This window comes from Elephas maximus, chromosome X, assembly GCF_024166365.1.
Source record: "Elephas maximus indicus isolate mEleMax1 chromosome X, mEleMax1 primary haplotype, whole genome shotgun sequence".
Classification (NCBI taxonomy): Eukaryota; Metazoa; Chordata; class Mammalia; order Proboscidea; family Elephantidae; genus Elephas; species Elephas maximus.
The window spans coordinates 89,817,594-89,834,418 of record NC_064846.1 but is presented as its reverse complement, the minus strand read 5'-3'; the positions used below and the strand labels follow the sequence as shown (position 1 = coordinate 89,834,418).

Genomic DNA, 16,825 nt, shown 5'->3' with positions numbered 1-16,825 from the left:
CCGTGAACAACACTGAGGGAACAATTTTTCTAATGTATTGGTTTGGCATACCATTTTTCTGCTACTGACTTCCAAATTTGCCTTACTTCCAAAACTTTTATATGATTATTTTCTACTTTGGAATGTTGTTTCCTCTCTTCTTTAATATCAGTCACATGTGAATACATTCGTGTATAAAAAAATACAGAAGGATATAAAGTAAGAAGTTTAAGACATCCACCTAGAACAACAGAGGAAGAAGGAGAGTCAAGAATAAGAAGAGGATATGGAATGTGTGGCTAATTACCTCCTTTGCCATGAGGCTAGAACTGGATGTTGCCTGGCTACCATTACTGAACATTTTGATCAAAGATTCCATAGAAGAATCCTGATCAAATGGGGGAAAATGTAGAATGGAATTTCAAGATCTCATGGTCTCTAGACTTTCTTGAGCCATGGAGGGTGGATGAACCCCTGAAACTATTGCCCCAAGATAATCTTTAAATCTTAAACCAAAAATATCATTTGAACCCTGTTTCTGTTGAGTCGATTTTGACTCATAATGACACTATAAGGCAGAATAGAACTGCCCCATAGGGTTTTCTAGGCTATAATCTTTACGGGAGCAAATTGCCAGGTCTTATCTCCCTTGGAGCCATTGGGTGGGTTTAAATCATCGACCTTTTGGTTAGCAGCTGAGTGTTTAACTATGTGCTGCTGCGGCTCTTTAAAATCCTTTGAAGCCATCTTAAAACCAATGAATAGTTTATTTAGCTTAACTAGTAACAAAGGTCTGCCTTGAATATTATTCTCTTTTAAGATCTGTCTATATGGGATCAAATTGACAACAGCAACTCAAAAGATTAGATAGGAATCTTAGGGAGCTGTGAGTTTATGTCAGTGAGAGAGGAACAACTTGGAAAAGGAGGGTGAAAATGGTTCCACAATTGGAAGAATGTAATCAGTGTCACTGAATTGTACATGTAAAAACTGTTGAATTGGTGTATGTTTTGCTGTGTGTATTCTCAACACCAATAGCAAAATAAATAAAATTTAGAAGAAAAAAAGGGCAAAGGCATATGAGATTGATCACACTAGCTTTTATGAGTCTTGAGTTTTAGGCCTACACTCAAAGGTATGTACTGGTCCTCATAAAAACATCACCAGCCATAATAAAGGCCAAGTACTACATTTTTTACTTTCCTTTTTCATCAGGTTGTTTCTGTAATTCTGAAAAATGCCTTTTTTCTAATTTAAGACTTTAAAAAATATAGTCATAGAGTGTATATTAGTGTAAATTAAAGGTCATGAGTCCAACTGCCTCATTTTAGAGGAAGAGAAACTAGGTTCAATAGAGGTGAAGGACTTTACCCAGAAAGCTTGTGATAGATGCAGCTCTTGTTGTTAGCTGTGGTCCAGTTGACCCCCAACTCATGGCGACCCCATGCACAATGAGATCTGACCATTGTGATCCACTGGGTTTTCATTGACTGATTTTTCAGAAGTAGTTCTCCAGGTCTTTCTTCCAGATTTAGCTCTATTGAGGATCTTATTTAAACTAAAAGACCTAATATAACAGAATTTTATTGTTTTTAGATCTTAAATTCACTTACCTTCCTCTTGGTGTACCAGTTTTCCCCTTCCCCTTTTCACCCAACAGACATATATGTACTCTCTCACTCTATGCATTGCCATTCAGATGGACAAGTGACACAAGCATAAACTAGTCAGCACCCTGCAGTCCTTTGACCACAGTAATTGGTTCAGAAATGGATACATGACCCAATCAGAACAAAGGAGACAGATTTTTTTTTGCTAGTAATACTGAGACAAAGACTCTTTCCATTTACTCTTTCCATAGGGCTGAAATACAAGGACGTAAGAACTGCAGATGTTGTAGCTGTCACAAAAGGTCAAGCTATGTAAGAATGAAACCAATACAAAGAGGAGAGGAAAAAAAGAATATATATTCTGAATCCCTTTATCGGGGTATTCCTGAAGCTAGCTTGAGCTCTTGAGTTTTAGATGCATTGGGCCAGCAAATTCCCTTTCCTCCAAAAAAAAAAAAAATCTAACAGTATGCCTTAGAGTTTTTTCCATGCTGAACATACAATGTTATTTTTTTTTTTACATTGCTGCATGGAATTCCATAGTATGGATGTATCATAATTTGTTTAACCATACCCCTGAAGATGAGCATTTAGGTGGTTTTAAAATTTTTGTTGTTACAAACAAGGCAATAATGAACATCCTTAGATATACATCTTTTTGTACATGTATAAGTATGTCCAAAGTATAGCTAGAAGAGGAATTACTGGGCCAAAGGATATGCACAGTTTGATAGATGCTGCCAAATACCCTACAAAAGCACATTACCAATTTACACACCCATTAACAGTGTATAAGAGAGCTCATTTCTCCACATCTAAAAAATTTGGATATCTGATGGGTGAAAATGATGGCTCATTATTGTTAAGCATGTTTCAGATACACAGTAGTATTTCTTGCCATGAATTAAATTTATTTTTCCTCATGTAGGTTGGCATTACCAAGGTGTTTGCTGAAGTTTTACCTTCCCACAAGGTTGCTAAGGTGAAACAACTTCAAGAGGAGGGGAAACGGGTAGCAATGGTAGGAGATGGAATAAATGACTCCCCAGCTTTGGCAATGGCTAATGTTGGAATTGCCATTGGCACAGGCACAGATGTAGCCATTGAAGCAGCCGACGTGGTTTTGATAAGGGTGAGTTCTGTGGCCTTTTTTTTAACCTGTCATCTTTTATTGGACACTAGTTCTCAATTAGGGTGTGAAAGGACAGTTCTCAAGAGGGAAGGGGTGCCGGGGCAAAAGCAACCCCAGCCAGGAATGCAGACGGCATCCTTTCCACTGGCTCCTCTCAGTGGTACTTACGTAACCGCTTATGTTTGAGTTCCTTGTAAGAAAGGCAGTAGTTGAAAACCACATAATTTCCAGTATCATGGAAACCCCAGCAATGCTCCCCTCCTTCACATTGACATACTTGTTGTAATACTGGTCATAACCTCTCTGAAATACTCCCACAGTGCCACTTGGAGTGAAGCCCTATATCAGTATTCAACTGGGCAGCTCCCCGATTTTGACATCCATGAGTTTCTTCTCCTTCAGTGGTATGACAGACACCATCTTGGAGTACTGGGTATCTGCTGTGCCGGGTTGTATGAGTGCGGCTTAACATTTGAGAAACTATTTGTATTAGAGTTCTCTAGAGAAATAATCAGTAGGATAGACAGAGAGACAGACAGACAGACATAGAGTGATTTAAGGAAGTGTCTCATGCAATTATGGGGGCTGACAAGTCCAAAATCTGTAGGTAAGGGGGCAAGCTGAAAACTCCGGCAATCTTGAGTCAGAAATCCATAGGCCAGGCAGTAGATTTGAAACTTAAGCAGGATATCTGGGTTACAGACTTAACGCAGAATTCCTTTTCCTCAGGAAACCTCAGTTTTTACTGTTAAGGCCTTTTGCTGATTGAGTGAGGCCCACCCACATTATCGAGAGTAATCTCCTTTACTTACAGTCAATTGATTATAAATGCTAATTAAATCAACAAAATACCTTCATAGCAGCATCTAGAATAGTGTTTGACCAAGCAACTGGGTACCATAGTCTAGCCAAGTTAACACATAAAATTAATCATCACAGTTCACCCCTTGTCAATTTGTCACCCATCCAAATCTTTTTAAACCATACTTAATCTCCAAATAAAGACAATGACAAAGTCATAATTTTGCCTAACATAACTATCCTGTGTACAACCAAAAATGCACTAACCTTTTCCCAGGGAGGATGCAAAGTCCTTGGGTGATGTTCACTCTTGTCTTTGATATCCTGTAACTTAAATACTATGAGGTAAAGTTAATACATCTTATATGATAAGTAAGAGAATAAGAGAGGGAAGAAAACAGGTATTTGCTACACATAAATATTCATAACAAAATAAGGAAGAAAAATTCATTCCAGTAACAGTCCCCATGTTTGCAACTGGTCTTGTGGTCATAGCTGGTATTTATAATTACTTCCTTCTACTATCCGTTCCATTTTCCCTTTGCCCTCAGCATGCACTTCAGATGGTCGTGGTTCTTTGCCTGGTGGGGTGACCCAACCCTTCATTCCTGAAGGGTCTAGGCCATTAGTAGTCCTGCCTGAATTGGGTTATTGTAGTTTTCTATTGATTTTAATCACAGGGCATGGCAGTGCTAAAAGGTGCTCTAAGGGATCTCCTGTATTCCAGACATACTCTTCTTAACCTCCATTGTGTAGTGACAGTCCAATTTCCCTTGGTAATCAGAAACAATTATACCAGCCAGTATAGTAACTCCCCTCTTTGCTTGTTGATTCAGAGGCATGAAGAGCCCAAAGTGGCCAGACGGCAGTCTTGACTTCCAGTTCAGTGGAGTTATTGTTGTGTGTCCTGGTGGAAGTATTCCTGTCTTTAGAATTAAGACCTCTAAATCAGCAGACCATGTGGGGAGAGGAAGCTGAAATTTTGCAAGTGATCACTAGGGGTAATAGAGAATGGTGCCACTCCTATTTCTATCGTTTGATTCCTGGACCCATGAATCCTAGCTATGGGAGAAATAGCACCATATATTGGACACTGATTTAGAGCATATACTGCCTCCTGGAGAACACTGCCCCAGCCCTGCAAGGTATTGCCACCTACCACGTGTTATAACTTTGTCTTCAAAAGGCCATTCCACTGTTCTATCAAGCCAGTTGCTTTGGGATAAGAAACATGCTAAGACTAATGAATTCTATTACTATGAGCTCAGTGCCGCACTTCATTTGTTGGAAGTGAGTTACTTTATCAGAGGCAATGCTGTGTGGAATAACATGGTGGTGGATAACGCACTCTGTAAGTTCATGGATGGTAGTTTGGGCAGAAGCATTGCGTGCAAATCCACATCCAGAGTAAGTGTCCATTCTAGTAAGAACAAAATGTTGCCCTTTCCATGTTGGAAGCAGTCCAATGTGATCAACTTGTCACCGGCCTGCTGGCTGATCACCCCAGGAATGGTGCCATACTGGGGACTCGGTGTTGGTGTCTGCAGCTGGCAGATTGGGCACTCAGCATGGCTGTAGCCAGGCTGGCCTTGGTGAGTGGAAATCCACATTGCTAAAAACCCAAAAACCCATTACTGTTGAGTCAACTCTGACTCATAGTGACCCTATAGGACATAGTAGAAATGCCCCATAGGGTTTCCAAGGAGCACCTGGTGGGTTCGAACTGTCGACCTTTTGGTTAGCAGCAGTAGCACTTAACCACTACGCCACCAGGGTTTCCATCCACACCGATAAGCCCATGCGTAACTTCCATCCCTGCCACGTGGCCACTTTGTTCATGAGGCCATTTGGCAATGACAGGAATCATGGGAAAGAGGCTGACTGGTGTCCACAGAATGCGTTACACTATCTACTTGATTTTTAAAATCTTGTTCTGTTGAGGTTACCCTTTGGTGAACATACACATGGAACATAAATATCTTCACATTTTTGCCCACTGTGAGATGTCCTGTCCATATACCTCTTACCCAGATTCCCTTGTCACCAATTTTCCAATCATATTCCTTCCAAGTCCTTGACCATCCAGCCAATCCATTGGAAGAAGCACATGAATCGGTTTATAATACACTTCTCACCACTTTTCCTAAGCAAAATGAACAACCAAGTGTACTGCCAGAAGTTCTGCCCACTGAGAGGATTTCCCTTCATTACCATCCTTCAGCGATGTCCCAGAAAGGCTGTAATACTACTGCTGTCCATTTTTGAATGGTGCCTGCATATCATGCAAAACTGCACTGCTATCGAGTCAATTATGACTCATAGCGACCCTAGGACAGAGGAGAATTACCTCATAGGGTTTCCAAGGCTGTAAATCTTCATGAAAGCAGGCTGCCACACCTTTCTTCCGTGGTGCCGCTGGTGGGTTCAAACTACTGACCTTCCAGTTAGCAGCTGAGTGCTTTAACCCCTGTGCCACGAGGGATTCTTGCATACCATGCAGAATCATCTCTAAACCAGGCATGAGTTTTCTCCTCCTCAGTCACCTGATCGGAGGGAACTCCCCATGAGGCTATATGTGTAGGCTGGGAGAGAGAAGGTAATGTAGTGGTTGTAGGGACCATAAGCACTTGGGCTACTTCCTCATGTAACTTACTTGTGCCTTCATGCCTGCTTGAGCTTGATCTAATGTATATGATTTCCAGTTGATGATGGAATGCTGCTCTACATGCCCACCCTTATGGCTTTGTGAATCAGGCAGCAAACACCCAGTTCATGATGGTCAGCTCAGGTCACATGATAATGTGGCCCATGGTTAAGTAGTCAGCCTTTACTAAGGCCCAGTAGCAAGCTAAAAGCTGTTTCTCAAAAGGAGAGTAGTTATCTTCAGAGGATGGCAGGGCTTTGCTCCAAAATCCTAAGGGTCTGTGTTGTGATTCACCAATAGAGGCCTGCAAAGGCTCTAAACAGCATCTCTTTCTGCCACCGACGCTTCATGCACCATTGGTTATGCTGGAACCTATGGCCCAAATGGCAGAGCAGCTTATGTGGCAGCCTGGACCTAGAGCAGAGCTTTCTCTTCTTCTGGTCCCCACTCAAAACTAGCAGCTTTTTGGATCACTCATGGACTGGAGTAGCACACCCAGAAGAGGAATAGGTTGCCTCCAAAATCCAAAGGTGCCCACTAGGCATGGTACCTCCTTTTTAGATGTGGGAGAGGCCAGATGCAGCAACTTATACTTCACCTTAGAAGGTATATCCTTACATGCCCCATACTATTGGACCCCTAGAAATTTCACTGAGGTGGAAGGCCCTGAATTTTTGTTGGGTTAATTTCACACACTCTGACTTACAAATGTCTTACCAATAAATCTAGAATATTTGCTACTTCTTGCTCAGTAGGTCCAATCAGCATACTGTTATCAATATAATGGATCAGTGTGATGTTTTTTGGAAGGGAAAGACAATCAAGGTCCCTGTAGACTAAATTATGACATAGGGATTCATATGGAGAGTTGATATATATCCCTGAGGTAGGACCAAAAAAACACATTGCCATCGAGTCGTTTCTGACTCATAGTGACCCTGTAGGATAGAGTAGAACTGCATCATAGAGTTTCCAATGAGCACCTCGTGGATTCGAACTGCCAACCTTTTAGTTAGCAGCCGTAGCGCTTAACCACTGCACCACCAGGGTTTCCTGAGGTAGGACAATGATGGTATATTGCTGGCCTTTCCACCTGAAGGCACACTGCTTCTGGTGGTCGTTACTAACAGATATCGAGAAAAAAGCATTTGCTGGATCAGTAGCTGTGTGCTAGGCACCAAGATATGTGTTAATTTGGCCAAGTAATGAAACTACATCTGGAATAGCAGATGCATTGGAATCACTACCTGGTTAAGTTTACTATAATCCACTGTCATTCTCCTAGATCTATGTTCTGCATGGCCAAATAGGCTAGTTGAATGGGGATGTAGGAATCACCACCCCAACATCCTTGAAGTCCTTGATGGTAGCACTAAGCTCTACAGTCCCTCCAAGAATGCAGTATTGCTTTTGATTTACCATTTTCCTAGGTGAGACAGTTCTAGTATCTTCCACTTGGCCTTTTCTGCTGTAATAGCCCTCACTCCATAGGTCAAGAAACCAATGTGGGGATTCTGTCAGTTGTTGAGTATATGTATTCCAATCATGCATTCTGGAACTGGGGAAATAACCACAAAATAGGTTTGGAGACCTTCTGGGCCTGCTGCGAAATGGGCCTGAACTAAAACTCAGTCAATCACCTGAGTTCCAATGGCCCCTACTCTGACTGGTGGACCACAGTGAGATTTTGAATCTCCTGAAATTGTGTTCAGTGTCTAGTAATCCCCCAAAAGTCTAGTATTTCCTTTCCCCCAGTGCACAGTCATCCTGGTAGAAGGCCATAGGTCTCTTTGAAGAAGACTGGGAGAAGGATTAGCAGTATAAAATTTTGGCATGTGTCTTAGTCATCTAGTGCTGCTATAACAGAAATACCACAAGTGGATGGCTTTAACAAAGAGAAATTTATTTTCTCACAGTCTAGTGGGCTAAAACTCCAAATTCAGGGCATCAGCTCTAGGGGAAGGCTTTCTCTCTCTGTTGGTGCTGGAGGAACGTCCTTCTCATCCATCTTCACCTAGACTAGGAGCTTCTTCATGCAGGAACCTTGGCTCCAAAGGACACCCTCTTCTCCCCATGCTTCTTTCTTGGTGGTATGAGGTCCCCACTCTCTGCTTGCTTCCCTTTCCTTTTATCTCTTGTAAGATAAAAGATGATGCAGGCCTCACTCCAGGGAAACTCCCTGTACATTGGATCAGGGATGTGACCTTAGTAAGGGTGTTACAATCCCGCCCACCCTCATCCTCTTTGACATAAAATTACAATCACAAAATGAAGGACAGCCACACAATACTGGGAATCATGGCCTAATCAAGTTGACACACACTTTTGGGGGATACAGTTCAGTCCATGACAGCATGTAATGGGGTTCTTCCTCAAGGGACCTGGCTTCCCCTTTATTGTAGGGATTGTGAGTCTGTGAACTGGCTGAAGTCTGGGAATTGATTGAGGAGCCATGGCTCTCTGTTTTGGTGATTCAAGCTAGACCTCTGTTAACTTGACCTAAAATCTTTCACTTATACAGATCAAGTAAGATTTTACTATATGGCTCATGTATTTTTCCTTCAGGGACACCATGATCAACTAGCTAACACCATAGGTCTCTGCAAGTGGAATTATTCTGAATACTGCTTTAACTCCACTGTTAATTATGGTAATCACACCCACATTGTCTTCAGTGATTAAGTGCTGCCTCTTGGCTCCTGCTACCCCATTGAATTTAGGTTTCCCAATGCAGTGACAGTGGCTCCCACTTTAATATCTGACTTGCAGAGAAGTGCAACCATAGAGCTCTCCAAGGATGCTGGGACTTCCCTCACAAATTTATTCCTCACAGCTGTGTTAAAGGTGTGTCCTCTGGACCTCCTGAGGTGGTGAGCAGGTTGTACATAGTAAATCCACTCTAACATGCCAGTCTCCTTAAGCCTTTGGATACCTATGTCTAGAGTACCAAGTCAGTTCAAGCATTTCAGCTTCATTTAGTGCAGCTCACCTTTTGGTTTATGTTTCAGCCAACCAGCCAACCAATTAGAGACCTTTCTATCCCTCAAGCTACAACATTGACTCCAATATCTCTACTTAGGGGACCTAAATCAATAAATTCAATCTGTCCCAACTTTTTGGCCCTTCCACCATCATCCCACATCTTTAATATCCATTCCTACATGTATTCTCCAGGCTTCTGTCTGTATAGTATAGTGGCACACTACACTGTCTGTATACATTAGAAAAATCATGTATTTCTTTTGAGCATAGCACACCTCCTCATGGGTCACAGTTTGTACCTCACTTTTCAAGGCGTGCTGGGACGTGAGTTCGGTTATAGGTCTAGAAGAAAAGATGGGTGGCGAAGGGTGGTTCAGTAGTGTTGGAAGGCAAATACCTCAGGGGAGGCAATTACAGGTTCCTCAGGCAATGCCAGGTTAATTTTCTCAGATGTGTGGAAGGGCTACTTCTACTGGTAAGGAATACTCAGCATAGTGTAGGTGTTCAGTGTCTTCAGCTTCACCAGTATCTGCCCATATGTCCCCATTCAGATTTTCAGGATCCAGTTTTTGCTGGACTAAGTGGGGGAAAGAAATGCCCTCACTTTAACATCAGGTACCCTGCAAGGCTGGGAATTTAATTGGAGTTTTAATCCAGCCACTCTTTAGATTAGACTCTAAGTTTGGTTTTCAGTAAACCTCAGCTCTGTGGCTACAGGACTTAAGATTTTCTTTCAAGGAACACATAAAAGCTTTTATTTATGGAGCGCTTGAGCTGGGAATTTGAAGTCCTGAGCTCATCCTTTCCTTTCCGCACTGTCTAGTGAAATTCGGAGCAACCAGCCTATCTCCATTATACTTATCAGTTTGACAAAAAAGTTGTAAGGTATCAAATACACTGTCACCCAGAACCTTGTAAGTATTTGATTAGGACTATCCAATGATAATATTTTGTACATCATGTCATGGACTATCGGTGCCCTCTTAACTATTGGAAATAAAGTGATTAGTGTCTTTAAATCTAATAACATTAGAAAACCAATTCCAGACCCCCCAGAACTAATTCAGAAAACTCATCCTTAAGATTCTTTTCCTGTAGAACCACTCTAGGCACCTAATATGTAATTAGGGTTGTTCAGAGAAACAGAACCAATGGGACCACTCTTGCTATATATGTGTGTGTGTGTATTGTGTCTGTGTATAGTATATGGAAAGTTTTATTAATTACCTCCTGATTTTCTGTATATATATCTATACAAAAAAACCCCACTGCCATCGAGTTGATTCCTCTCAGTGACTCCATAGGGTTTTCAAGGCTCTAAATCTCTATGGAAGCAGACTGCCACATCTTTTTCCCACGGAGCGGCTGGTGGTTTGGAACTTCCTGCCTTTTGGTTAGCAGGTGATTTTTTTAACCTCTGTGCCAATAGGACTCCATATATATATATATATATATATATATATATATATATGCACACATACATACATGTATGTATATATAGTACATAGAAAGTATTACTAATTACTTCCTGATTTTCTGTATGTATATATATGTGTATATATATATATACACACACACACATGCATGCATGCATAGAGAAAATAGGGAGGTAATTAGTGTGTGTATATATATATATATAAAGGAATTGGCTCACACGGTTCTGGAGGCTACAAGTCCAAAATCCTTAGGCTGGGCAGCAGGTTGGAAAATCCTGCAGTCTTGAGTCTGAGATCCATAGGTCAGGTGGCAGGTGGGAAACTTGGGTAGGATATCTTACAGTCTTAATGCAGAATTCCTTCTCTTGGAAACTTCAGATTTTGCTTTTAATACCAACTGATTGGATGAGGCTTATCCACATTATTGAGGGTAATCCTTGCTTAAAGTCAACTGATTATAAATGTTAATCAAATGTAAATACCCTCATAGCAGCATCTAGACTAGTGTTTGACCAAACAACTGGGCCCTATAACCTAGCCAAGATGACACATAAAATTAAGCATCACACTTCCCCACATAGTCAGTGATAGTGTTGTAAGGTATATCAAGCATATTCTGTCCTTTTAATTCCCATGCTCTCAACCATTAAGGATGTGAGAATTTGGCATGGGAGTACAGAAAGTCTTACTGATTACCTCCTGATTTTCTCAATCCAACTGAACAAATGTGAACTACAAGCTCCTAAAGGAATAGTGGAAACCCTGGTGGTATAGTGATTAAGTGCCATGGCTGCTAACCAATAGGTCGGCAGTTCGAATCCACCAGGTGCTTCTTGGAAACTCTATGGGACAGTTCTACTCTGTCCTATAGGGTCTCTATGAGTTGAAATTGACTCGATGGTAGGTTTTTTTTAAAGGAATAGTGGAGTCCCTGGGTAGTGTAAACTGTTAATGCACTTGGTTGTTAACTGAAAGGTTGCAAGTTTGAGTCTACCCAGAGGCCACCTGAGAAGAAAGTCCTGGTGATCTACTTCTGAAAATTCAGCCATTGAAAACTCGGTGGAGCGCAGTTCTAGTCTCACACACATGGGGTCGCCATGAGTTAGAATTGACTCAACTAAAACTGGTAAAAGTGAATAATAAAATTTAGAGATGTATTTACAATAAAATTATCTTCAACAAATATTAGCTGAGGTTATTTTAATGGTATTTCACTTCTGTCCCAGCATACAACTCTAAAAGTGTTTTCAAAATCCTGAGAAAAATTCCTGAAAATGCTGATTCAAATATTTAGCAATATCTGAGACTTATAGTTAATTTGTCTATTATCTCGAGTTGCACATAATCATTAACCAGTTAAGTTAGAGTCTCTTACTAACATCAGAAATATTTCTGTTCTCAGAATGATCTTCTGGATGTAGTGGCAAGTATTGACTTATCAAGAAAGACAGTCAAGAGGATTTGGATAAATTTTGTCTTTGCTCTAATTTATAATCTGGTTGGAATTCCCATAGCTGCGGGTACGTGACTGGTAAACAGTGTTGTCTTTTTCTTCTGAAGTCATTAGAGACCTATCATATTTGAACTTATAGCCTTGTGCTTAATTTTTGTATATATCCTCTTTGTATGATGAAAGAGAATGTTAAAATGAATAATTCTAATTTTCAATTGGAATGAACATTGCTGACATGTGTAAGAATGTTCACAGCAACATTCTATTAGTGAAAAATTGGCAACACTTATCTCCATCAACAAAAGGATAAAATGTTGAAAAATATTAAAAAGGAAGTATTTTTATTTTATATATGTGTTTTGTATATATATGGTTTATTTATTTCCATATATATGGTAATCTCTGTATAGTATTATATGCTGTAACTAATCCAGATTTGTTTCCTAGGAGTTTTTATGCCCATTGGTTTGGTTTTGCAGCCCTGGATGGGATCCGCTGCAATGGCTGCTTCATCTGTTTCAGTAGTACTTTCTTCTCTCTTCCTTAAACTGTAAGTATGATGGCTTCCTCAAGTTTGTATTTTATATTTCTTTTATAATTTGCAGTCTGTCTTGGTAGGTTATATTCTTATATTAATCAATGATAAGCCCAAGCCTTTCCTAATAATAAATGTTAGTTATGTAGTTGTCACCTTATATAGTTTATACATAGCAACCACAAGCACTGAGTAGGGTAAAATCTAGTACATTGGCTATGTGAAGTAGGATCTCATTTGACTCAACACAATTTCTCACCACTTTTCTAGCAGAGATCACCTCAGTATACTATCATACCAGGTTAATTTACTTCTGTAATTAAAAAAAAATTATTGTGGTTAAATATATATAACAAAAAGTTTGCCATTCTAACCACTTTCAAGTGCACAATTCAGCGACATTAATTGCTTTCACCAAGTTGTGCTACAATCACCACTATCCATTTCCGAATTTTTTTCATCGCCCCAGATGCAAACTTAGTACCCCTTCAGCAATAACTTCCCATTTTTCCCTTCCCACAGCCCCTGGTAACCACCAATAAACTTTTGTCCCTTTGCAATTGCCCATTTCAGATATTTCATATAAGTGGAGTCATACAATATTTGTCCTTTTGTGTCTGACTTATTTTACACAGCATAGAAAAAAAAATTTTTTTTAATGTTGTCTAGGTTCATACATGTTATAGCACGTATCAGGACTTCATTTCTCTTTATGGTTGAGTAATAGTCCATTGTATGTATATACCACATTTTGTTTATTGATTCATCTATTGATGGATACTTGGGTTGTTTCCACCTTTTGGCTACTGTGTATAGTGCATTGGCTGTGCAAGTATCTATTTGAGTCCTTGCTTTCAATTCTTCTAGGTATATACTAGCAGTGGAATTACTAGGGCAGCCCTGGTGGTACAGTGGTTAAGTGCTTGGCTGCTAACCAAAAGGTTGACAGTTTGAACCCACCAGCCGCTCCATGGGAGAAAGATGTGGAAGTCTGCTTCCATAAAGATTACAGCCTTGGAAACCCTGTGGGGAAGTTCTACTCTGTCCTGTAGGGTCACTATGAATCAGAATTGACTTGATAGCAGCAAGCTTGGTGTATTTTTTTATGGTAATTCTGTGTTTAACTTTTTGAGGATATGCCAAATTGTTTTTCTACTTCTTTCATTTTTTAATGTAACAAGCATCTAGTTCACACTTAGTTACTACAAGCTAGTGTACTTTTGCATCTGTCCAGGTATAGGAAACCAACTTATGAGAATTATGAACTGCATACCCGGAACCAGATAGGACGGAAGAGTCCTTCAGAAATCAGTGTTCATGTTGGAATAGATGACACCTCAAGAAGTTCTCCTCAACTGGGATTGCTGGACCGGATTGTTAATTACAGTAGAGCTTCCATAAACTCACTACTGTCTGATAAACGTTCCCTAAACAGCATTGTTATCAGTGAACCTGACAAGCACTCACTCCTGGTGGAAGAATTCAGGGAAGATGACACTGCATTGTAAAAGGGTAGAGAGAGTACCACTAGCTTAACTTGTTATGCACTGACAGAGCATTCATGAAGTCATCTTACCTTTTCAAAATGTTATGGGAAGATTTTATGTTGTTCATGCTCTTGTATTAGGAGTTCTATTTGAGTTACATTTGTCTAATGACAAAAGTATCTTTTTCAGGACATCAGCTCTGAACCTAGCTTTATTTAAAGTGAGTTTCCAGTATTTTTTGTTTTCACTAGCAACAGATAAGGTAGAGCGGTGAGGTTTACAATAGGTATCCAATTAAAGACTGCTGAATTGCTCCTGAAGTGATAGATTTTTTTTTAATTTGACCAGAAGAAGAAAAGGAGAAAAGTCCAAAGAGGATGATTAAAATTTTGAATATTTGAGAACATGAACTTGAGATTCTTGAGCCCTATCCTGCCAGACTGGGGAGCAATGACTTCGAAAGCACTGTTTAAAGCATCTAGTTTTAGAAAGGAAACAGTAAAAAGTGTTTGAAAATAAACGTGCCTTATTTATTCCAGGCTTTCTTTCTCCTTCATTCCCCCAGTATCTTTGTCCTTGCATTTGCTTTCTTAGATGCTCCAGTATATTTCCTTTGACTGTCTTCTTTTGAGTGAGTCAGGTTTGGATGGTTCTTCATATTTAAAATTAACTCATAAATTTTCAATATTTTGTCCCCCCCCTTTTTTTTTTACCTTGTAGCTCAAAGGTCTTTAAGGATCTGTAGGGTTCCCTGCCTCCCACCTTTCTCTTGTAAAAAATATTATAAAGTTCTTCCTTCAACCTTTCTAGTTGTCTGTAAGCTTTCAATTCACTCCTGCCGAGTTCAGCTATAAGAAGTTGTTTTTAGTGTAGTCTATTTACCAGCCTCAGTCCAGAAACTTAAAAAAAAATTGAGCCTCTTCTGGAATTGATATTTTCAAAGATTAACACTACCATCTTTAACATATACGGGTCATATAATATTACTAGCACAGTGGTTAAAAGCTTGGCTGCTAACCAAAAGGTCGGCAGTTCGAATCTACCAGCTGCTCCTTGGAAACCCTATGGGGCTATTCTACTCTTTCCTGTAGGGTCGCTATGAGTCGGAATTGACTTGACAGCAACGGGTTTTTTGGATTCACTACTTTGAGTTGTTTTGGAAAGAATACAAACCCTTACTTGAGTATATATAATTTAATAGATTTTAATTATCTTTTTTTTAGTGTTTCAGATAACCTCTTGAAGAGACTAAAATGATATTGCACAAAGCTGCTTTTACCAAAAAAATACAAGAAATTATAATACAGAAATTAAAATTCCTCTAGAGTGATACCTTTTAGACAGATCTATACTTTTCTCTGGTTTAAAATATTTGCACTTAATAGTTAGTGTGGTTGGCAAATTTAGGAGCTTGTTCCCTCTGTTATATGAATTTAGAAATTCCCCCTGGGAATTAATACACTGATCAAAGGTCTGATTCTTGTATCACTATTTAAATTTCCTTGTTAATTGCAGGGTGGAATTACATATGCAGAAAATGAAAATGAAGAGAACTCATAAGGAAACTCCTAGCATTTTGTTCCTATTGCCGTATGTAAAGCTGCTAGCACAGTACCTGGCAGCTTTGTACTCAGTTAATGTTCTTTTCTCCTTTTGAGGTCAGTAATAAATGTAAAAAATCATTTTTGTAGAGCAGGGTCTAAAATCAAGTAGGGGTTGAGGAATAGGGTTCTTCCTCTCCTATCCACTTTCTCTCTAACACACACAAAATGTTTACAACAGTGTTCCATGCTGTCTTTTCAGATTTGGAAAAGTTCTAATTTTTTCTCACCTGTCTTAAAGAGTAAACTGAAATTTGTGATGAAGGTGCTCAGTCTACAAAGGCAAACCCATTTCAATGAAATATGAATGAGTTTGTATGTCTAGGCTCATTTTTAAGCCAATGCCCTATGCCATCTTCTCTGCTCCCAGTTTGAGTTTTAATATTTGTTTCTTATTTTAATTCCAGCAACCCATCATACCAAAACTTGTTTCTTCTAGAAGAAACAGCTGATATGACAATTGAATGATAGACTTTTCTCAACTCCAGAGCCAAAATGAAAAAAGAAGCATCCCTCTCTCTTTTTTTTTTTAATCAGTTGAACATAGCCAGCTACTATTTTTATTATCAATATTATTGTGTGTGTTTGAGTCTTCCTCTTGGCCCCACATGCATGTCGAAGGACTGGGAGAAATAGTCTATAGTCTGGGAATAATCAAGGATATAAATTTCAGTCCTTACTGTAAGAACAGGAAACATGCTGTTTAGAAAGAGTCATTTTTAAAGCATCTATAGCCACATTTCAATTTTCTACAAGTCTCTTTTGTAATCCTGAACTCCCATTAGCTTCAGAGAGAAGCTGTATTCACTGGACAGAGAGGTATCTATGTAGAGAATCAAAAACATTGCTCTCAGTTAGTGACTAGCTTACTAGTAACCATTTACTTACTAGTGTGTGTGTATTCACATACATGCATATATATATATATATATCACGAAACAAAAGGCAAATGGATTTATGTTTGAATTTGATATTTGAATATTTGAAGTTCTTTATTTTACTCTTCTGTGTTCACTCAGCAACTATGCCCTCAGTCTGAAGATAACAAGGACAGTTTGATATCCAGTGCTGGTTCAAACTCAACCATGGGGCACCTTTTATCTTAGATAGCCAAAGATGCCTTTTGAGTTTCAAATATTAAAACACAACTAAAGTATTTAGTGTT

At 39.5% G+C, this 16,825-nt stretch overlaps 1 protein-coding gene and 1 pseudogene across 2 annotated transcripts in view; one reads left to right on the top strand and one right to left on the bottom strand.

Moving 5' to 3' along the window:
• ATP7A (ATPase copper transporting alpha) overlaps positions 1 to 16,027 on the top strand; it is a 210,446-nt gene extending 194,419 nt beyond the window's left edge. For both annotated transcript variants that reach the window (XM_049873291.1, XM_049873290.1), the window contains 4 exons: positions 2,518 to 2,721; positions 11,987 to 12,104; positions 12,485 to 12,587; positions 13,807 to 16,027. In XM_049873291.1, coding sequence (XP_049729248.1) covers positions 2,518 to 2,721; positions 11,987 to 12,104; positions 12,485 to 12,587; positions 13,807 to 14,080 — 699 coding nt within the window. In that variant the 3' untranslated portion in view covers positions 14,081 to 16,027. The remainder of the gene's footprint in view (positions 1 to 2,517; positions 2,722 to 11,986; positions 12,105 to 12,484; positions 12,588 to 13,806) is intronic.
• On the bottom strand, positions 2,876 to 3,141 carry LOC126069690 (ATP synthase subunit f, mitochondrial-like; annotated as a pseudogene).
• Positions 16,028 to 16,825: the final 798 nt, after the last annotated feature.